Source organism: Siniperca chuatsi, linkage group LG3, assembly GCF_020085105.1.
Source record: "Siniperca chuatsi isolate FFG_IHB_CAS linkage group LG3, ASM2008510v1, whole genome shotgun sequence".
NCBI lineage: Eukaryota > Metazoa > Chordata > Actinopteri > Centrarchiformes > Sinipercidae > Siniperca > Siniperca chuatsi.
Window position 1 is genome coordinate 13,895,917 of NC_058044.1, and position 22,761 is coordinate 13,918,677.

The following is a 22,761-nucleotide window of genomic DNA, read 5'->3' on the forward strand; positions in this document are numbered from 1 at the left end:
AGACTTCCAACTTGTCATGATGATGATGAGAGAAGACATCACATGACTGCACTGGTTTCATAATCATGCAGCACTGTGGGGACTAAACCCTGCCTGTTTTTTTGTTTTTTGTTTTTTGTAAATGCTCTCACTTAAATGTCAAACAACAGAACAGAATACAGTTTTATATTTGGATTTGGAGTCCAAGTGAAATAAGGAATGTGTAAATATGCCACAATTGCCACAACAAGCCACACTGGACAAAAAAGTTGTCATGCTTTCCTCCTCTTTCTTGTCATTTGTTACACTGGTGCAAATAACAGGTAATATTAGGCAATCTTTTTTTCAAATAGCAATACAATAAATCTTGCATTTCTAACTCTGTGACTCTCGTGCTGCAGTAAACAGGACATGGAATCACAGAAATCGGGGCAGATGGAGGGCCTGGAAGGGGAAAAGCCTGCAGAGCTGAGCAGGTTTTAAGTTGAGACAGGACAACTAAAAGAGGCTGATGGTGCACACAAGCCAGTGTCAGCAAAAATCATTGGTGTGTCTCTCTTCCAGTTTTTTGTGAAAGTGGATCTGTCCAAAATAGAACAAAGTTTTAGTGTGATGTTTGCGTGATGTGTGATGTTTGCGTACATATACAGCAATATACAGATGTTTGCGTACATATACAGCAATACACCGATAAGTCTGACTTCGATTTTCAGATTCATTTTACAAATAAAATAAAATGGGTGATTTGATGATGCAGTGAACAGGATGTTTACCCTCCTCATGCCAAGTGTTCATCAGCAGCTGCTTTTCTCACTCCCTTTAAATACTGTGTGTACAATGGATCCTAGTAGATTATTTACAGCACTGTATGTGCACGTGTGTGTGTGCGTGCCAGCCTGTGAAAAATAGCGTAAATTCACTCTTCATGAGTGAATGAGTGAGAAGTTCTCACTGATCTTAAGTCCTGAAACAGACAAATCTTCACAATCAGAGAGAAAAACATTTCACTGTAACTGTGACTGTAGAAAGTTCAAATAAGACATTACCAATATTTTCATACACATCCTGATATATTCAACGCTATATACTTGAGCGAACATATGGAACAAAGTATGGACCATGCAGTCTGTGGGATGGACATGTGTGTATAAATACAGTATAGCATTTCTCTGATCCTATCTTGGCTCCAGCAGTAGCACTGAAACCTCCCTTGAGACACATGAAGAGTTTTTGGTATTATTTATAAAAAAGAATAAAGAAGAAAAAAATAAGGCTTCACATTTCTCCTTCTAAATGTTGCACAGCTGAGTTCTGTTCAGATGAGCTGTCAAACTCAACCGTTCTTTAGGTTACTTTTAGAGTCAGGTTTTTTTGTATCTGTTTTGTTCTTTCTTTTTTTTCTCCAGTTTCCAGTGTGTAATAGTTCAGCCTTTCTGAGGAAGGGACTTTGATAGACTCCCAGCGACTATAAATATCTACGCTTTACCAACCAAATCAGTGGCTATAAGGGCAGTTAGAGTTTATACAGTAGTTTTAGTTCAGTTAGTTCTATTATTGTCAGGTTTTTAGACTTTTGTCACAGAAAGACTGCTCCCAACTTACAGTACACCCATGTTGAGAGGTCAGTGTCAGATACTGTTCTCTGTGTAGATACTCTATGGAATTGAAACATCATTCTGTGTGAACGGCATGCAAACTCTTTGGATAACTAAGGTTTTGGAGAAATTATAGTCATGTGTTAAGTTTGCTTTTGAGTTCTCACTGGCCTTGAATTCAATCCTGCCAGAGTTTTCTCTCCTTTATCTCCCCCTCTCTGTTCTTCAGCTGTCTGAAAGGCAAAGAGTTTGAAAATTGGTCCCTCATCCAAAGTGTATGTGCAGTTACATCCAGAAGCACAAAAATGCTGAGCATAAAGTTAGTTATTAAACATACAATTTACATTATGTATGAGTGTGTATAAGAAGGCAGTACACTTAAACTGTATTAGAAGTAAGATACATCAAGTACAGAAGAGAAGTAAAAGCATGCAGCTTGAATGTTTTCAGCTAAATTCTTCGGAAACACAGTAAGCTCAACATCAAATATCACTCACAGACATTCAGTGTATTTTTTACTCATACACAGTATTGCTACTGTAGGTAGTGACACTGAAAAGTTACAGGTTTTTAGTCCCTCTGTGACTAGAAACAATCCAGAACAAACATTTACATTTTCTCTTTAGTGTTATTCCACCCTCTTCTCAGAGTCTTCTTGCCAGGTTGTTGTGACCTCAAGATAAAATGTTTCTTAGTTTCAATACAATTTCTTCTTTTTCAACAGTCAACAATAAATCATCTATGGAGAGTACAGGACCTGGACATAAAACAGATATTTTTACAAATCTTTCTTTTTAAGCTATTTTTAGTGTTGAATTTTATATGAACTTAATTAATAGCTTAATTAATCTTTATTTGTATTTTCTGCATTTCTTGCTCTAACATGAAGTTTTTATTTAGATTAGATCTCCATATGTGATGATAAATAAATAGCAATGAACATTATCAGTTTATTTGTGTATTTTTCTGTAACATAACTCTTTACAGTGGATATCATTGAAATACTGGTTACCAATGATAACTAAATATAACTTACTGCATGTTCCAGTTGTGTGCCATCAATAAATAAGTTGCTCTCTTTATTTACATTACATATTCATCAATTCATTTGAACATTCATAAAATGTACAGTTTTGCTTTCAGTATCAGTGAAAATTCTTCTTGAGTTATGTATAGCACATTCCTTTTGCTATTTACATGACTTTCTTTGGTGTACACCAAACTCACTAGTCAACATATGCATGAATCATTTTGTGTCCATTGCATGGGAGAAATCCAAAATATTGGTAAGGGATTGTGACTGTGCCACTAACTGACTGTTTTGCCGTCATCACAGGCGGAGCCAAAACACTACAGCCAACATCATGTTGCCAGATTACATTCAGTAAAAGCATCTACAGATCATCAGACTCTGGGACTTTGATGGGCTCCAGGGTAACAGTGGGTAGGATCAGATGAGTGCCCTCAGATATCCATCCCTGGGCTGTCCTGTTGAAGGTGGGCCGCTTCATCCCCGGCTCCTGCAGCTCTGGGTAACTGGGCGGGTTCAGGGACACCTCAGGGAGCTTGAATGTTATTCCTCTGGGAGATTTGTCAAAGCCACCAAAAGGTGTGGCAACCCTGTAATTGACATCAAGTGTGAATGGTACTCTTGTTGTGCTCTGTACTAATTCACTAAAATGTGGTCATAGTTTTCTCACCGGTTAAAGCATTTGTACCCAGGAAGCTCTGGTCGTGGGTCTGGTGCTGGCATTGTCAGTTTGAGAGTTTCAGCGAGGTCAGGGTCTTTGAGGATCGCCTGTTCCCACGGAGAGTGGTAGGACTTGGGCATAGCTGTGGCATTTATCTTCTCTGCAGTTGTGTCTGTCAAGGAGCAAGCAAAACATAGAGGCACACCGAAAGAAAAATGTCAGCAGGAGATCATATTGTGGAGGATTGTCCCAACATTGCAGCAGAATGATCTGACAGTTTGGTTTGCAGTTACAGGTTAATGCTGAACTGTTTTCTTAAGCCTTTTTTTGTTGGAGGCTAAAGTTTAGGAGTGGATAGGATTATGAATAGAGACTGTGCTTAGGGAACACTTACACAGGCAGACTGAGTTGTCCATCAATGTGATCTGAGGCCTTAAAATAGCACATAGTTGAAGTGTGCACTCATATAATGTGTCGACATGAGAGGACACCCTACTGGAGCATTTTAGAATAAGCACAGGGCTCTGTTGGCCATTGAAATATAAAATAAAATAAAATAAAATAAAATAAAATAAAATAAAATAAAGCATTTAAAGCTGCTCAGGTTGTATACAGTAATTAATCATAGTTACATACAGTACATGATGTCAAGCTACTCAAATTAGTCGCCATAAGACAAGAACAGCTGTTATGACTGTATGTTACCAGTTGTCATTATTATGACAGCATTACATTATCAGTCGCTGTTATTTGACTGTGCAGCACAATGGCCTATTTTTTTAGTTTAACAGTGGAAGAAATGGTAGCTATAGGAATGATTTTCAATGACCAAATCTTTATAGTGCTAATGTTAGCACATTTATTGTTACATATGATTATGATTTTTTTATATTAAAATCCTGACTAATGTTGTACATCTTAATGCTCCACATTGGATTCAACATAAACAGCCTCACTAATTGAACAGCATAATTACCTGAAACAGTGCTTTCTGGATTAGCAGTATTTCCATCAGCTGGTGCATCTACTTTAATTTCCACAGTGTGGAATATATCATTCTGCAAAACAGAATAAAGTACAGCACACGTATGGAGTTTTGGTTATCAACTGAGCAACAAAACATAAAGTTGGCACATCTGTAGCTGCTCTTGTCTTCCAGGCACTCAAGATACATACGCACACAAACACTCATATCTACACAAACACACACACACACACACACACACACACACACACACACAGAAACACATCAGCAGTCACTGATAAACAGGGGAGCAGCCCCTCAGCAAAGTGCCTGAGCAGCCTCTCAGAAGATTTGGCTGGAGGATGCAAAAGGCACGAGGCACATGTCTTCGTTATCGTCCATGTGTTGTAACACTTTTTTTCAAGAGCATATTTCCTGATAAATTTGCTTGATGAGTAATACACAGACAATTTTGCACATTTTCATGCAAACAGCGCTAATGCCAGAACTCCAGATAGTGATAGTGAATATTGTGCAAGAGGATGGAATTGAAGCGTTCACTATATGCAGTTATTCAAACATATGAAGTGACTGACTGACACAAACAAGCTGACTTACATTGAGCTGTGCATTTGCCTCGTTTTGGATACTTTCAAATGTATATTTGTCAGATCTCCTCTGGCGCATTTTGAAAAGCCGGGAACCTCTGTTGGAAAGCAATGATAACTCCTCCAACATAATGTCTTTAGGAGTGCTGAGCTTCTTTCCGAGATCCATTACCTCACCTGTCAGGCAACAAAGTTGAGGGAAAAGAAGATGTAGAGGAAGAAAACAATCTGTGTAAGATGCAGCTTTAATAGACAATCATTAATAGCAGTATATTAATTTTTTGCTGAAACACGTGCTTATGCTAACATGTATCATTCAGTCATGGTAAATTTTAGTGCTGGAAAATACAGAATATAAATATACATGCAGAAATCTCCCCTAATATTATGTTGTCAGCTGAACAGGTCTAAGGGAGGGTCCACAAATTACATCAAAGGTGTCACAAAATTAATATTTTCCATTTAAGGCCTGTCATGGAAAATGAGTTATCAATGTACTTAGAATTAGTTTTGGATGTACATAATGCTTCCTCATCCACCACTACAGACAGAATGTACCCCAGCTGTCACGGACCTTCACGTTATCCAAACAGCTACACAGTTGGCCCTCACAACTTCCCCTCCCCTCTCCAGAAATAGACTTTTGAAAAGGACAACGACAAAGGATTAGCCACCATAGGTATTAAATCATCCCATTAGCTTATTTATGGTAAGTGCTGGAGTGTAGCCCTGACATTTTGAACCCAGATCAGAATAGTCATTCTCTTGCAAAAGTGTATTTGTCCACTGAGCCTCAACTCTAACATCATACCATTGGTACCATGGACTTCTCGGCAAATAGCTGCTGCACGCTTCTTCCTCTCTCCAGCTGGCATTGTACAGTATTGTGACATTGTGGCTTTGGCAAGGTTGGCAGAACGCAGGAGTACTGGAAACACATACAGGACACAGAATGTAGTTGTTCTGTCCAAGTTATAAAGAAGGTGTTTTATTCCTAACACTTTGACCCCAAAGAAGATCAGTGCTAGCCCATACGTTGACAGGTTACAGCTAAACACAGAGTTTGCTATTTGGTGTGCAAGTGTCATCTTTCATCAGTTGTCAGAGAAAAACCCCTGAATCTGTTGTATTATTGTCAATATGAAACAGACAGGACAGAATAAAACATAGGATACACAGAGACTTTCTTATGATGATGACATATTAATTGTCCTATTCTTTTCTGTTGCATAATGTACTAGTACAACATACATAGTTTTTTGAGTCTATAAAGTCTATCTCCCATTTGGTGTCAGCACCTATTGTAATTTGAAGATGATTTGGAAAGTGCCACATCAAATAAATCTGCCATATCAGTGTTTGTCATGTTGTAATCATCTCTTTAGAGGTTACATTTAACAGATTACAATGTATTGCATAATCCTAAAGCCCCATTGTACTTGCATTGGTACCAAACGTAATTCTTAAATCTGGCTTCGTCACTGGATCAATTTTTGAGTACGTGAGCTGATGTTAGTGGCATCTCCCTTTAATGTTGTCACAAGATAAATTACCTATGTAAAGGTCAAGGGTGAATATCAAGTTTGTTCCAGCGGTACAAAAAAAACAGTGCTCCAACATAATATCCGAAATAACCTTCCTACATTTGCAGTGGCCATATTTTTAGTTTTGCTTTGTTGTCAAATGCACAACATGATGCTAGATGGTATGACTCTAAATATACTTCTTTAAAAAATCTTAAATAACTCAATTGGGCCCATCTGCTGACTTTATATTTGTTACAATTTTAAAATGATTTCCATGCAAACTAAAGAGAAAGCAAAGCAATATAATTCTAAAGATAGAAAGAAATTTATGAGATTAACTCATAATCTGTCAAATGTTGCATTTCCATAAGGTCATAAGAAAGTGACTCCTACAATTCCTAGAAAATACAAATGTTAGTTAGATGCAACCAAATTTATTTTTTCACAATACAGTGACTTTCTCTTATGTTCTAACGTAACTCCAATAGAATTTAAATGTACCACACATTCACAAAATACACCCTGACGAGGCTTGTCCGTACCTGTGATGGTGTCCCTAGTGTGCAACCTGTATCCTTGAAGGGGAGACACAGAGGCTCAGGGGTCAACCTACTGTAGGTAGTTTGATCTTCCCTGATCTTCACACTCCCGAACACTAAAGCCAAACTGTGAGTGTGTCTCTGTGTCTGTTGTGAATGGAATGCAGCTTACATCAATAGGCTAAATTTAACCTGCCAAACACTCAAAACCACTCTCAAACACCATGGGGCAAGGATAGCTACCAGAGAGAGAGAGAGGGGAGAGGATGGACAACACACACATGCCCATTGATGTTCTTTGAAGGAAGGAGTCCCCTCCAGAGACATATTCCATTCCTTGTGTTGAGTCTTCAAAGTCAGCAGTCTCTGTGGGTTGATGTAACCTTCAAGGCTTCAAGTTAGAGAGGTCGTTAATACTGGGCACAGCTGCTCCTTGTGTACTGGTCTCTTCAAACTGAGTTGTATTACTGTTATTATGTGTTTGCTGACTTTGGATAATGATATACAGATCAGCGAGGGGTGTTTAAGGGAAGTGTAGTCTCATCCCTGAGATGGTGGTCAGCCAAAAAGATTTTTATAAAGCAGCTTCAAGGTCATTACCCTGGCAGCGAAACCTGTTGTCATATTTAAGACATACTGAACATTTAATCTCCTGTGAAAAAAATATACTGTTGATACATGAGAGAAGAACACTTTGTTATGGAAATCTACCGATTTTTAATGAGTATTAACTGCATGTTATTGTTTATAACATTCATATGCATTGTATTTGAATAAATGAAGAAATGTAACAAATAATCAGAGAATGAATCAAAAACAGTGTTCATCTGCACTAAAATGCTTACTTTTTGAATTAAAGCATGATGTCAGTGTACTAAAGTAGAATTAAAGCCAAAAAAACACTTTTAAGACTTAATGCTTTTTCATGTCTTTTAATCTTTCTGTTTGTGTTTAAAAAGGTGCAAAAAATAACATTTTACTCAAGAAAATCGTCACACACAGGGTAAAAGCCCAACAACTTTAGCCTGATAGGCGAGAAACACGGCTACATCAGTCATATTGATGTTTACACTATAACACCACACAGTGTACGATCAAAGGTGGGATACTTCATGAATGTATGCATGCAACATTTATATATAATAGCAAAAAAAGCTTATATCCATTTTACATCTCACATGTAGGTCATCTGTTTGATTTAGGTCAATGTTAAGGTACAACGCTTATTGCAAGTTTGCTGCTTTCCTAAAAATGCACTGTAGCTTCCTTGGAGCAGATATGGTATGTATGTAATTGGCAGTCAATAGAAAGTGCTACAGATTAATAGAAATGTTCACTCTTTGAATATACTTCCCATCGCCACTGCAATTGTAGTGAGAGAATAGACAGATTAAAACAAGATGAGTAACTTCTGTAATCGCTTTATGAAATATTCAGATGTGAAAGAATTGTGGAAGAAGCATCGTCACCCTGCACAAGTCATCACAAAGCCACAGTGAGTTTTAAAGCTACATGACTGAAAAGCCACACATAAGATTTCTTAAAGTGCCATATTTCTCACCAAATATTTATAACCAACAATGTCAAAATTACCGGCATTTTCAGTGAGCAACACCACTCCGCTTTTTTAAAAAAAAGCAGTCTACCCAACATTTCTTTCATCTGCTACACTTTCACTTTAGCTCTCATAACACTTTGCTAACACTTAATACTTTTCTTGACTGCAGTGGTCCACTTCTGTACTAAATGACTACTACAACCTAATGATTCTGAAATAATCCCTTAGAAACAACTGCAAAATCTCCCATCACTGCTTAGCAGGGTAATATCTCATCAGCAACACAGCACAATAGCTAAAGTAAGTTGTTGTGCCCTTCAAACCAAGTGACCACTCGTACCATGAAGAGTTTTTTGGTGTGAGATCAATCACTCCCATTAACAATTTAAAACAAACATAATAAATTGTCTAAAATATGCCTAAGTCTCAGACCTACTGGATAAATTTGAACCAACAAACAACAAACCTCTTTTTTCATCACAGTAGAGTGAAAATATACTCTTTTGTCTTTCATGTTCAATATACTTTGCATAATCTTCTACACCATTTATCATTTATGTTAATATAAAAGTATATTTCTCATTATCTGATGTATGTCTGATCTCATCTTAGTGGTATTAGCTTCTCTGGACTGCACCACACAAGGGAGAGTAGTTTGTTGGACTGGAGCCTTGTCCCATGTATCCAATACTGGCCCTACTGGCAGGCCTTAGAGGCTGGGCAGGTCTGAAGGGAGGGCCATAGAAGGCTGGTTTCTCAGGTGAAAATGTCCTGCTCATGGATGGTGCCTGAAAAGCTGGGGCCGCATAATAATGACCCTTACTGACAGCTGCAGGATCAATAGACACCCTGCGCTTCCATTCATCTGGAGGCTCTGGCAGAGATCTGCGGTGCCCTGCAGCTTTGACATTAGAGGCGAGAGATGACGGGAGGCTCTGAAACACAAAGGCCTGATCCACTGAACCAATGGGGCTTCTGGATGCTGCCTCCCACGGGGACAGTGGCTTGTAGACTTTTTCTTGAAAGGATGTTTGCCTCTGTGCAGGTAAAAATGACGACTGGATTCCAGGTGTGCTCACAGGTGACAGAAGTCCAGGAGAAGTCACCAAATTCAGTTGCTTGGGCAGGCTCAGGGAGCGGCTTCTACCAAATCCCTGAAAGATAAGCACATATTAATTGACTGGTGTGACAGCAGTGTTGCAGACTTTGCTGCCACCCTCTGGCTTCATGGAAGCCCAGGCAACTAATAATGTTCTAGTTTATTCATGTTTTATTTGAAATTAAATGATCTGTTTTAGTGAACAAAGGGGTGCAAACAAATGAATAATAGTTTTGCTAATATAACTTTCCAATATCATAGAAAAAGTGCTGTCACACTGACAAAAAAAGTAGAAGAGGCTCTTAAGATGTTAAAGAATCGATTTATTCCATGTGTAAAAGTGACACAATGTGAAAAAAGTAAGAAGCCTTATACCTCCCTTCTCCTGATTTGTCATTGCTGTAAGTTTGATAGCTTATTTATGTCTCTAGAATGACTTCTGTCTCTAGAATGGTCTGTAAGTTGTGCTAACAATGGTCCTTTGCAATAAATTGATTATTTTGCTTCTTAAGAACCTCTTCTACTTTCTTTTGTCAGTGTGCAGGCAATTTTGCCATGAAATGGGACTGTTGATTTTGGCTACACACACCTGACACTTTCTTTTGAAAAGCCTGGATTCAACAGCACAAACACTTCCTTTTTTTCTTCTTCTTTGTCTAAAATAACTTTCAAAATATCAGATTTGTAGATCAACTAGGGGACTGAGTTTTCCTTTAAATCCCATAAAAAGATTTGAGTGACATAAATGTATGGGTAAAATCTCGAGTAAATGTCTTGAAGCAGCATTTGAGACATTAACAAATACTGAAAATAAATAAGTTTTAAGAACTTACCTGCTGTTTATTCAAGCTATTTAAAATAAGTACACTGATAATGTTACTATCAAAGACATTTTCAAAGATTATGAAACTTTGCTTGGAACTTTATCTGTGCCAACGTGATTAGACCTCTGCTCAGGTAGAAGGTGGGCAGAGCAATGCTGGTAATTATGTGATGTCGCAGAATGTCCTGTAATATGAATGATGAAGGTTTTATTTGTCCCACACTGGCAGGTGCAACAAAGCTAACATGTGAGAGGGTGATGTCAAATGAATACATCTTTACTACATTCTGAAAAAACCTCTAATCAGCCAATAGAAGTGAAATCACTTGTGTGGGTTTACCGTGCATGTACAGGGCCTTTAATATACTCATGGCTGTTGTCCTTAAAGTCGTATCTGATCTGAGCTGCAAACTATACTTTCCCAAATCTTGTACACATCTTGTTTGAATTATCAATATTCAGGGATGCTTGACAACTAAACAAAGGCTTTCTTTTCTGCAGTTTGGACGTGTTAGTTGGAACAATGACCACCTCATTATTAGCTCATCTACCTAGCAGCCTTTAGCAGCAAAGGTATGATACAAACATTTATTAACCATGTCGCCACAGGACATTGCTGCAGTCCTGTTAGTGTTGGTTGCTTCTTTTGGTTTAAATCAGCTAAAGGAACAAATTCCCAGGATATGCAACTGAGGCTTGAAAATTGCTTTAAATCTAATTATGTTATGTTTCTTTTTAACCACGTCTAAAGTCTAAACATGAGTAGCATAACATTAGCAAGTATTGATAGCTAGTTGTCAGAGCTAACATGGGCGTGTTTGACGGATCCTTTTCTGCTAAGAAAACATTTTATGATTGTTGTTTATTTTTACGCTCAATTTAATATTGTTTGTATTTCTCGTGCAAGCAGAGAAACTTACTGCAACACAAAATGTTACCATACTAAAATATTTGTCACTCAGAGCCATGGTTGTTGTGCTAGCTGTGGGTGTAGCTGTGTGTCATAGTGGGGTTTGTGGGGGAAGTGTTCACAGTGAGTAAATCAGGAACTATTGAATATACTCAAAACTTGAGCAGAATCCGGTCTGTCTTTAGATGTAGAGAAAATACTTCTATAAATACAGGTAACTTTTTACTGTGATAGTAGATACTGACTTGCTGTCAAGAAATCATTAGAATAGCAAAATGTAAATTCTGCTTTAGGGTGGATTTCCCTTCAATAGACTATTAGCACCATCCTACAAAACTGTGCAGAGAATCTTTTGAGGGCCAAGATCATAGTTCCAAACTTTTCACATTCAGAGCTAAAGGTGGACTGATGGAAATGCTGTGAAAACAAACACATCAGTCCGGTCAAGTTGAAACATAGTCATACTGGTCAGTGACAGTGTTAATGTTCAGCAATTTACCATTTTATATTAAAATGAGCAATACATTGTTGAAAATAGCCAATAATGTAGTGAATCTTAGAAAACTGATATTGCTGAAGGTGCAGTAAATATGAATAAATTCTGTGTGAAAGTGTGAGGCAGCAAGGAAGATGAAGGAGGAAATATGGGTGACTCAGAAAAAGTAGTAATACAGTAGTTCAGGAAAAGAGAATAGAAGCTCATGACACACAGAAGAAGTGCACAAGTAGGAGGAAAGAGACATTTAATTGCATGATTGTGCTGAGTTCAAAAAGTGCAATAAACACTGATATGTTTGAAAGACAGAGACATAAAAACAAACAAGACAATTGCTTCCTATCTTCACTTTGAGTTGCCACTGGTAATGTGACTCAATAGCGGAATAGTCAAATCTCTTCTAAATAACTGGCCATAACTAACAATTACAGAAAATATATCCACATAAAACATTTAAAGTCATCAGGGTTAATGCTTTTAGCTGTTGTGATGCCAAAAAAGTTTGGAATGAGACTGAAGGAATTGCAAATTGAATGCATCCAAAAAAAAAAGAAGTGCATAGACAGTTTCTCCCCAGACACACTAAATAATTAAAAATGTTCTGTAAAGTGAGTTACTGTTATCCCAGTATATTTTGAACTTAAATTTGAATTTAATAAATAAATGTATTAATAAATATTATTGTTGTGTGTAGTTTTGGGGGTCAGTGGTGACTACTACTAAATAAAAATGCACATCATGCATGCAATTTTATTTCTTACAAAAGAAAAACAACTCAAACTAGAGACCTTAGTTAAACAAGGCTCTCTGCACACATTATTGCACATGTGACAGCACTTTCTGAGAATCACTCAACATTATTTAGTCTCACATTTCCTTTTTCAAGCACACATGCACCTCCCAAGTTTGAGGAAGATGATATAATGTTCTAAGTTATTTATTTATTTATTTTAGTTTATATTCCATTGATTTACAATTTTAAGCTAGCTTTGCTGTACATTCAACTGCCTTCTCATGCTTTCCTTACATTCCCAGCTAACTATATCCTTAGAGCTGCATATTGTAAATGATTTTGGATGTGGCCTACATTTAGACAGTGTAAAAGTCTATACATTTCCACTTGTTAAATAAGACATCTGAGATGCTACCAAGTTGCAGATGTAATTGTGTTCTATCGTCTCAGTACTGACTACACCAAAACATGACCATATACAGTATTAGAACTAATGAAGCACAACAACAGGCCTCCACTGTGTGCTTGTCACCACTGGCTTCTTAGCAGAAAATTTTGGACGAGGTGCCATTTGACGTGCACCTCTAGCAATAAGAGATGCAGGAGAAAAAGCTGAAGCTATGCTGTCACCAATAGATGACTGCTGGGAGGATGTGCTTGCAGGTCGGGCGCTTGGTGCTTGCTTGTTGCTTATGTGATGGGCTGCAGATGTGACAGTGTGCTTTTCATCCAAGCGTTTGCCAGTTGCAAGAGGCTCAGCTGATCTTGTGTTTCGGCGGGCAGAAGAATTTTGGGAACTTACCGATACAGGAGACTTGGCAGGGACTTCTGCGTTGCTTTGAACAGCAAGATCAGGGGTATTATAAGGAGAATGAGAAGGGGCAGATCTAAGTTTAAGGCTTTTGGTAAGCTCAAACTTTGATGCTGGAGTTGGTTTGGGGGTGGGGCTTTTGGCCTCAGGGACTGCATCATACTTGAACAGTGATGAGTCCAACTGATAAGGCTGATGTTTCATAATATCTAAGGTGTTGAGGTGCTTTGAGGGTGCTTTAGGTTTCTCTTTGGTCTTAGGCTTGATTTTGGGGCTTGTGGAAGGGAGTTGCTTGGCTGCTGATGGAGGGTAGAAAGGAGCAAGAATGGGATTGTATGATAAAGGAGGTGGGGCACGAACATTGGAAGAATACCTCCAGAAGTTAGGGAGGGACAAGGTTGGGGAGGGGGATCTTGTTTTGTTAGCTTGCACTGTTTCAGCATCAACAACAAACTTCTCCATACGGGACTGTCTTTTGGCAAACAACTCTGCTCCTTTTCCCGCCATAGTTGGACCATCACCAGCTCGATTAATACCTTTGTCTGAGACTCGACCCTTTGGAGAAGCCTGTGTTGCTTTTGATGCGTGGACCAATGACTTCCCTGCCTGTGGTGGGCAAGAGGCAACTGAGTGTGGAGCACTGTCTGACTTATTCCTTGAGGGTGAAGGTGGGTGATGTGGGCTGTAAGTAGGACTGCGGGCGTGCATACTCACAGGGGATCTTGGCGGCTGTTGACTCCAGCTATTTGTGGTTGGCTGAAGATGAAGCTGAGAAGAGGAGTTGACTGGAGCCCAGGCATTGGCAGGTGTTTGAAGTGTTGCCTGAGTTTGATCTGGTGCCCAATGGTTGGCCATCTGTTGAGGCTGAGCCCAATCTTGCTGCGGTAAGTAATGCTGACTATGAGGCCCCGGAGGACTGTGAGAAGGTTGTGAAACCGGACTTCTTGGTGGAATATAGGGCTCACCAGAGGGACTCCTCCTCATCCAAGGTGGGCAGGTTGGGTTGATGGTGGGTTTTGGGGCAACTGGAGGGGGATTTTTGAGTTTTATTGTTCTGGGTTGCATGAAGTTACAAGCTTCAGCACCAAGACTAAAACAGTCTTCCTCTGACTCAATATAAGACCTCCTTTCCCCTTTGTTTTGAAGGTGAAGTGTTGATGGCTGTTTAGTGGCTTTCCGTTTTGACTCTGGTAGGATGCCGGTCTTGATTGCTGGCACAGATATTCGCTCATCTCTTGAGGCTATGATGTCTCCAGTTGGGGACCAAACCTGTGGGTTAGTGTTAATCGGCACAGGTACTCTGAATCTCGGTTCATGCTTCTTTGTCACTGGAACGACGCCACCAGGCATGACAGGAGCAGTTCTGCTGTCTTGAAATCCTAGGAAAGGCTTCGCAGTTCTGTTTGGCACCAAGGGTTTTGGCACATTGGATAGGTGGTTCATCTGTTGAATATTTTCTTGGTATTCTACATGCTGCTTGAGATTTGAATCCATGTAGTTGGACTGATCAGTATGCATATGCATGTCCTCAGTGTCATAAATATTCTGCGCTTCTGTACGTTCGGGTTCTGTTAATGCCTCCACAGGTAATCCTTTACTCCTCATTTCTTCATGCTCTGATACAATTTCATCCATCCGTTTGCGGCGTTGGGCAAACATCAAAACACCCTTCCCTTTTGTATCTGGTAGTGCTTCCATTTCTTGAACACTTCCCCAATTCAGACTTAAATTATGATGCTGGTGATAAACAGAATACTCCTCCTCAAACTCAGATTCACTTGTTGCCACAAAGTTATACCCAGCTGATTGGACTTCTTCAGTTTCCTCCTCTATTTGGTCTTCGCTGTCAAGCTTGTTCTCACCAGTCCCGTAACTTACAAGTGTATACTTCTCGACCCTCTGGCGTCGTTTATTAAACAGCAAGGCTCCCTTATTTTGAGGGTTGGGTGCATCGGTTAGAAGCAGAGCAATTCGCTTACATTTAGACTTGGTCTCCTTGACCTGTCTTTCTGATTGGCTCTCGTTGTGAACAAGCCCTGAGACAAAGGAAGAGAGAGAGAGAGGTACAGAAGGGAGGGAGGTGAGGAAGATGAAAACATACAAATCTGTAATGAAATGTAAGAAGCTACAGTAACTGATCAATGCTCAGTAAAGTCAACTAAATATAAGAGAGCAATTATATTTTCTAAACATTTGGGGTTTTTGTTTGATACAGTACTTTGGTATTATTTGATGTCAGTTTACAGATGAAACCAACCATCATTATTATTATTTGAAGTGAGCACACTAATACCAAGTAAGAGAATTTTTTAAGTTGCCCTTGCTAAAGCAAGCACTAATAAAAGCATCATATTTACTTACAGCTAACTTTGTGGGGTCCATGAGGCAACGAAAGTGAGGAGCTCACTTTCCATTGCAGTCTTACGATTGGAAAAGGGATCGGGTGACAGGCCAGGGAGACACATGCTGGTGTCTGTCAAATTTGTTTCTGCCTGCCTCATCATATGGTCATATTTTATTCTTATCCTGCTCCGACTTTTAAAGCTGTGGGAATTCTCCCTGTAAGTCCACCTCAAATAGAACCCACGTTACAGCATGAAAATAACCAGCACCCATAGTGCTTTGCACAAGTTATTTATTGATTAAATGAAGTCTCTTGCTTCATATAACACCTATAATAATTACAATAAATATAAAATGTAATTTAAGGTTATTATCAAAAGTTCATTCATACCTCAGGCTGCCGTTAAAGCAAACACAAAATTATATCTTATCTATTAATAAATCATACATAATTTAAATTTAGAAGAAAACATTTACTACATGTTGTACAGTTCGCACTACTAGCTTCATATGTCCACTGGAATATAATAATATAAGGGTAGAAGATAGATACTTACGTCTGTACCTTGCCCTGTGCCTGTCTGGTCTGCACAGATCTGTGTCACACTCTGAGTTCCACTTCTCTGCCTGCTCTGCAGCCTCGTCTGAAATTCCAAAGAACACAGAAGCAGGAGGTGCTTCACTACTCCCTCCTTCCTCTGAGGATTCAACCCTCCTGTTCCCAGTCCCTGGGCCCTGCCTATTACTGGCTCCTGGGTGCTGTTCTGTGGTCAGGGTCAAGGCCAGGGTCATATCAACAGCACAGCCAAGAGAGGAGGAAGAGGACTGGGAATGTGGCTGTGATATCCGGCCAGCGTGAGGCTCAGGGCCAGGGCGCTCTGGGTGTGGGGACAGTGATGTTGGTGAGGTCTGGATGTGAGGAGACTCTGTAATGGACTCTCTTGATTCACTAAGGTAGAAGTCATCCTCTTCTTGGTATGCAACATCCACATCACTGCCACTAAGTTCAGGCAGGGACTGTTGTTCACCTGCAGATTCCCAGTCATGTGATTGAAGGTGTTCTGGGGACTCGAGGTCAGACTTCAGGATATGAGCAGGTTGAGGGTCTAACTCTGCATCACTGGCATCATCTTCATAGTAGGACTCTGCGAAGGACTCAGAGACACAAAGTTCCTGGGAACCATCTGAACCTGACCAAGGGACCAAGTTATCATTGTTGCCTGGGTCTTCAGCTTCTGGTTCCATGTCTAATGCTATTTCACAATGTCCTGGCTGTCACCAATGATACCTTCATTAAGACAAAGACAAACAGCTTCAGGTCAAAGAGCTCTTTCCCTTTAAGGGTGGAATATGAAATGATAAGACATTTTAGCACACTTTCAATATTACATGTTTTCTATAGAAAATACCCCTGAAAATAATCTCCACTTAGACTAACATGAGTGTAAACACTAGATTTAATGATTTGCCAAAGTAAACACTTCAATGCTCTCGCAGAAATATTTTAGCAATTGACTATAACTCCTCTTCATTTAAGTGTTTACTTTTCAGATCAAGAGATTTCGACACTAGTACACTTTGTAATATTACCATATAATTCTCTAAGTTATTCCTATCCCCAATAGGAAGTGCAGCTTTGGTGTGGCAGTTGCATCAGGGCTGCCATCACTCTAAATGGAATGGTATGTAATATCAAGGGGGAAACAGCATTCACATCCAAGAGCATAATCAAAACAATTGGGTGGCTGTTTTCCGAACTCCTGTTTATACAGCAAGGTTTCTTTCCCTTCACTGTTCTCATCTGTCACTGCAACAAATATCAGCAGTGCAATGGCTGTCAGCACTTCCATTTAAGAACTAAATCTGAGAGACAATTTGGTTTATACATAGTAGAAATACTAGGCCTCCTACTCCCTCATTTAAAGCCAGTGTTTGTTTTGTTACTGTAGTTAACTTATATCAACAGGTAATCTATCAAATAGACCACCAAATGATTCTCTCGAATGATTCTGGTAGTCAATATCACTGATAGAAAATTATTCTATACATTAAATTATCCAGTGCAAAATGCTTTTCTATTATTTTAGCCATAACTGACATTAATTTTAGCAGTTTTGTTGCTTACACCTTTTTCAGGTTAGTGTATGGATATGAACAGAATTTAATTTAAATTGTTCATGTTAGTACCTACACAATGTTAATCTATAGACCAGGTTTTAGAACAGGGTTCTTCTACTGTTTGGAAAACAGCAGGGAATCCAAAACCTTTACTCGCACAACACAACATTTTCTAACATCCACCGGAAGGTGGTGCCATAACACTGCAGACCAACATGAGTACACTTACATACATTCAACACTTGATTGTTCACCAGATTAGAAAAAAAAGATGTAATGAGCTGTAAAAAGTTTTGCACTCTATAATTCATCTTTTCATAATATTTATAACATACTCCTTAATTTCAGCTGTGCAATAAACAGATTATACTGTATGTGTAAGCCAAAAAGGTCAGAGGCTATAATGTGCAAGTACATAAATTCTTCTCATGGCTGCTTGATCACAGCTTAAATGCTACTGAGGGTCAGAGTATTTTTTGGAGATTTAAGGTCCAGTGTGTAACATTTAGGAGGAGCTATTGGCAGAAATGGAATGTAATATTCATAAGTACGTTTTCATTAGTGTATAATCACATGAATATAAGAATCATTGTGTTACCTTAGAATAAGGTTTTATCTACAGACGGAGCGGGTCCCCTTCCATGGAAGCCCCCATGCTGCACCGCCACGTTTCTACAGTAGCCCAGAACAGACATACCAAACACTGGCTCTAGATTGTGGCTTTCGCGTTTTTCCCGAGTGTCAAGGCCACTGTAGTTTCTCCTATACGCTTGGAAGGGTGAGGAGAGCGGTATTCAAATGGTTGCAAACTGCAATTTCACCGCTAGATGCCACTAAATCCTACATACTGGACCTTTAAACCTGCTTGCATTAAGTCTCTGTGAAGACACAAACTTTCTTCCTTCAACAGATTCCTTCCACAGTTCAAAAACACTCGACCTTAGACTTTTTTTCTACACCCTTGCAAACAAATACACACACAACCGAATGATTCAATGAGCTGATTTGGTGCGGAAATAAACAACCAAAAATGCTATGCCCACCATCAGTATCTTTACAAATATAATTTAACTAAAGGCACTCAGAGAAAATAAATATGCCTGCACTACAAACTGAGCTAGCAGGGTCATATTTGGGTGTCATATATTTGATACACTAATTTTATCCTTGAACAGGACAGTAGGCAGTGGTGGAATGTAACTAAATACATTAATTGAAGTACTGTACTTAAGTACAAATCTGAGTTGCTTGTACTTTTCTTGCGTCTTTTCTTTTCATGCTATTTTCTACTTCTACTCCATTATATGTCAGAGGGGAATATTGTATTTTTTATTCCACTACAATTATTTGACAGCTTTAGCTACTAGATACTTTACAAATTAAGATTTTTGCTTACATAACATTTTTATTTGTAATAATTTTGAAAACAAGCATTATGAAGGTGTCACGTTGAGCTCTGGGTAATTGTGACGGCATTTCAATCAATCAATTAATCGAGAAAATAATCAGCAGATTAATCCATAATGAAAATAATCTTTAGTTGCAGTCCTATACAAAAAAAAGTTATAAATACAACAGTAAAATGCTTTTACATTAATGTGTGACTAATAACGATCTAATGATATAATGAATAATAGTATAATAGTCACAGGGGCCATTTTTCTGCTCGAGTACTTTTACTTTTAATGTTTTAAATTCCATTTTCCTGATACTTACATACTTTTACTTGTAACAGAGTATTTTTCAATGTGGTATTAGTACTTTTACTTACTTCCTCCAACACTGAAAGTAAGATATTGTAGCTCCTGATCAACTCCATAAGGAGTGACATAACATCAGTGTTAACAAAAAGCAGTATTCAGCAATAAACTGCAATGCCAGTACTATCCATCACTGCACACACACAGCTCATGCACACATTGTTTATTTGCAGCATGTTGTATGGCTTTATGTGGTACGACATTACTGGATTGAAGGTTGTTAAAACCTCAGATAAATTGCATTAGATTGCATGACTCTTGTTGCATTTTTACAATGCTACGATGCAAAGGCCCTGTGACACTTGCAGCTGCAGGGTTTGTTGGTGCAGACTCTTGGACACTTTGTCCCATGCCCACGCTTCTCTTCACACTTGGTTCCACTTCATTTTAACCCTCAACCAACATCAAGCCTTACAGGAGTTTCTGTTTCCTAGTATGGCAGTAACTTCAGAATGTTGACTCATTGCCATGGAAACAGGGAGTCAGCATCCTTGACAAACGAGTGAACTCTTGGTCTGGGGGATGACCTCCACGAGGACTGAGCTCCAGCGGATTAGATGTTTCCATGTATTATATAATTAGACTGTCTTACTTCAACCACTAATGAGAAACATGCACATGTTTTAAACAGCCTCCACAAATACCTTTTTATTACAACACAACAAAAATCAACTGAATATACAGCTGAGACCAGTATTAACCCAGATAGATGTTGCAATAAATAAGTATACAAATTAGTTTTACTAAATTATATTTACACCATAATTAAATCGGTGCAGCGGCAGTTAGAGAGATGAAAGCCTTTGAAAACAACTTGAAATAATTGGTGATTTTGCTGGGGGAGTGAAACTGCAACCCCTAGACATCAGAGGTCAACAGCTGTGTGAAAAATGCCATTTTGTGACATGTGATGTGATACAGCAGAATTATGACTATGATACTGTAGTTTTGGTTACATGTGATAGTGGTTTGTTAGTGGCCTGCTGTTTAATAGTTTCTCGTTCAACAGAGAACCATAGAATTTCAATAAAAAGAATAAAACACACAAAGACTATGTTACTGATATGATATTAAATTTAGCCCATTCCTTTATCACTATACATAGAGGTCTCCATCAAAGCCAATAGCAGGCAGATTATGAGAAAATCTCACTAAATGAAATTGGTTTATCTTCACTAATACAAAATGGTGCAAGAAATCTGCTATTAAGAGAGTGAAGGAAGTAAGGAAATACTTGCCAAACATCATCCACTACTTACACTATTCATCCCCGAAGCAACTGTAAAAGACAAAACGTTTGTCCAAAAAATGCCCCGTTAGTCAATATCCAGCATTGCAGACTTCCCATCCTGCAGGTTTTAGTGCATAACCATGGAAAAAGAGAATCTGAGCACTTGTTATGGGTTGCAGATGTTCAAGTTACCTACCAATTTGCTCATTGTGTAGCCTTGTTCATTCATGTGTGTGACTGTATTTAAAGAGAGAGAAGAAAAGGTGTTCCAGCCCCCAACCCCGTAAGCCCCCCCCCCGACACAGCTCAGTTAGCATCATCAGCTGACATAATGAACTTGTCCTTACAAAAGTTTGAAGGTATTTTTAGTGATTTGAAATGCAACAGTTTCAAGTTAATTTAATAATTAATCATCAAATTGGGCTATGAAATATGGTTAATAAAATACATGGTAAAATTGCACTTTATGAAGCTGCTGTGTAGTAAAGAGATGAGGTTAAGTGCTGTTCTCTTTGACAGGATGCCCGTACATGGAACTAAACCTGAGTTAATTATTTCCAGTTAAATAGGATTTAAATTAATGGTGCACTTTTGTATTCATTTAACAGTTGTTTTGTATTTTGTTTTTTCTTGCAACAAAGTAGCCTGCTTAATAAATGAAGAGATATTATTGGCTGGAAAGCTAAGTATATGAAAAGCAATTGCTCCTGCTCTAAATTGTTCTTTTCATGTTTGTTTATTTCCTTAGTGATTAATGTTCCCAGGAAGATGAATGCATTTGGTTTTAGTGACCCCATGGCCCCATTCGAAGGTTAATCCCACAATATAAAAGTATTTCACTAAAACCTATCATTCATGTTCAGTCTCAGGTCATTCATCACTTTGGTGCAGTCTTGATGCTGTGCTGAGCATGTAAGACAGATCATTTAACCTGAACTTCCCACAGTCCGTACAGCTATGAAGCCAGATCTGAATGAATGCATTTATTTCTCTGGCTCCTTGATAAAGGAGAGTGACTCTTTGTACTAACTGAAGTTGTGCCAAGGCCACTGTATCTCATGCAAATGAGACCATTATATTTCCTTGTGAGTTACTGCAGATTTTATTTAAATTTAATTGAATCAAGACAGGACACATTTAGTATATAGCAAACTGGCTGCTGCTCGAGGAAGAGCACCACGCTTGAAACATGTTACAATCCAGAGTAGATGCTGATCTAAACCTTTGTTCTGTGTTCTTCATGCTATTCAGTGCCTGTATTTGTGCACATATTGAGCATATTCAATTGTCTTTCATTTGACGGCTTCCCTCCTTTTTTCTGGGCATATTGTGAACTAACATTAGTTAAAAACAGAAATGCATGTATGTTAAATATGGTTGGCTGCAAGTAATGCTTATTTTCTTGATTTTTCTTTTTATGAAATATCAGAAACTAGTGGGAAATGCTGATGATAATTTCAGAAATGAAGTAGTATAAAGAGAAGTGAAGTCTTGGAAAACAAACGTCAACAACTTGTGTAGTGATTTTGCTGGGGGAGTGAAAATGCAACCCCTCAGAGGTCAACAGCTGTGTGAAAAATGCATTTTTGTGACATTTGATGTGACACAGCAGAATTATGACTATGATACTGTAGTTTTGGTTACATGTGATAGTGGCGAGTGAATAAGCAAGTTATGTTTTAGACAGAAAACACACCACTGTCTCTGGACAGTCATTTAAACATAAGTATTGGAAAAATGTAATTTGATTGAAGCAACTCAAACAGACTGAACAGCCACAGTTTTAGCAGCAATAGCCTTTCTGTCTTATGTGAACATACAAAAATCTGATTAAATAAAAATGAAACACAGGCAACCCGGCAAATGTAAGACACATTTTAATTTTTACTTTTGTAACGATATCTGCACAAATTCTTAACAAGACACATCATCAGGTATCATATTTAAATATTGCCTTTCTGAGCCTTCAAGACAACA

General features: G+C 38.5%; 2 protein-coding genes across 4 annotated transcripts; both read right to left on the minus strand.

Moving 5' to 3' along the window:
• Positions 1–2,061: 2,061 nt before the first annotated feature.
• Positions 2,062–7,059, minus strand: myoz2b (myozenin 2b). Its single transcript, XM_044189174.1, has 6 exons — positions 6,906–7,059; positions 5,649–5,765; positions 4,848–5,014; positions 4,242–4,323; positions 3,275–3,437; positions 2,062–3,194 (listed from the first exon to the last, which is right to left on the minus strand). The coding sequence occupies exons 2-6, from the start codon at positions 5,728–5,730 to the stop codon at positions 2,969–2,971; spliced, it is 720 nt and encodes a 239-aa protein (XP_044045109.1). The 5' UTR covers positions 5,731–5,765; positions 6,906–7,059; the 3' UTR covers positions 2,062–2,968.
• Positions 7,060–7,818: 759 nt separating this feature from the next.
• Positions 7,819–16,935, minus strand: synpo2b (synaptopodin 2b). Of its 3 annotated transcripts, XM_044189177.1 has the most exons (4): positions 16,233–16,935; positions 14,047–15,368; positions 13,324–13,938; positions 7,819–9,614 (listed from the first exon to the last, which is right to left on the minus strand). In XM_044189177.1, exons 1-4 carry the CDS (start codon positions 16,918–16,920, stop codon positions 9,078–9,080), a joined length of 3,162 nt encoding a protein of 1,053 aa, XP_044045112.1. In that variant the 5' UTR covers positions 16,921–16,935; the 3' UTR covers positions 7,819–9,077. The 3 variants fall into 3 exon arrangements, with proteins under 3 accessions (XP_044045112.1, XP_044045113.1, XP_044045111.1); XM_044189178.1 differs by lacking the exon at positions 13,324–13,938; XM_044189176.1 differs by having other exon boundaries at positions 13,324–15,368.
• Positions 16,936–22,761: the final 5,826 nt, after the last annotated feature.

What these genes read in the sequence shown, in the direction of transcription:
- myoz2b (XM_044189174.1), bottom strand. Translation starts at nt 5,730, where the DNA reads ATGTCACAATACTGTACAATGCCAGCTGGAGAGAGGAAGAAGCGTGCA. An exon ending in TCCAGAAAGCACTGTTTCAG is followed by an intron (nt 3,438 to 4,241) that starts GTAATTATGCTG and finishes GCTCCTTGACAG; the next exon opens with ACACAACTGCAGAGAAGATA. An exon ending in GGGTACAAATGCTTTAACCG is followed by an intron (nt 3,195 to 3,274) that starts GTGAGAAAACTA and finishes TGTCAATTACAG; the next exon opens with GGTTGCCACACCTTTTGGTG.
- synpo2b (XM_044189176.1), bottom strand. Translation starts at nt 16,920, where the DNA reads ATGGAACCAGAAGCTGAAGACCCAGGCAACAATGATAACTTGGTCCCT. An exon ending in GCACAGGGCAAGGTACAGAC is followed by an intron (nt 15,369 to 16,232) that starts GTAAGTATCTAT and finishes CCTTTGTCTCAG; the next exon opens with GGCTTGTTCACAACGAGAGC. An exon ending in CTGCCAAGTCTCCTGTATCG is followed by an intron (nt 9,615 to 13,323) that starts GTAAGTTCCCAA and finishes CTTATCTTTCAG; the next exon opens with GGATTTGGTAGAAGCCGCTC.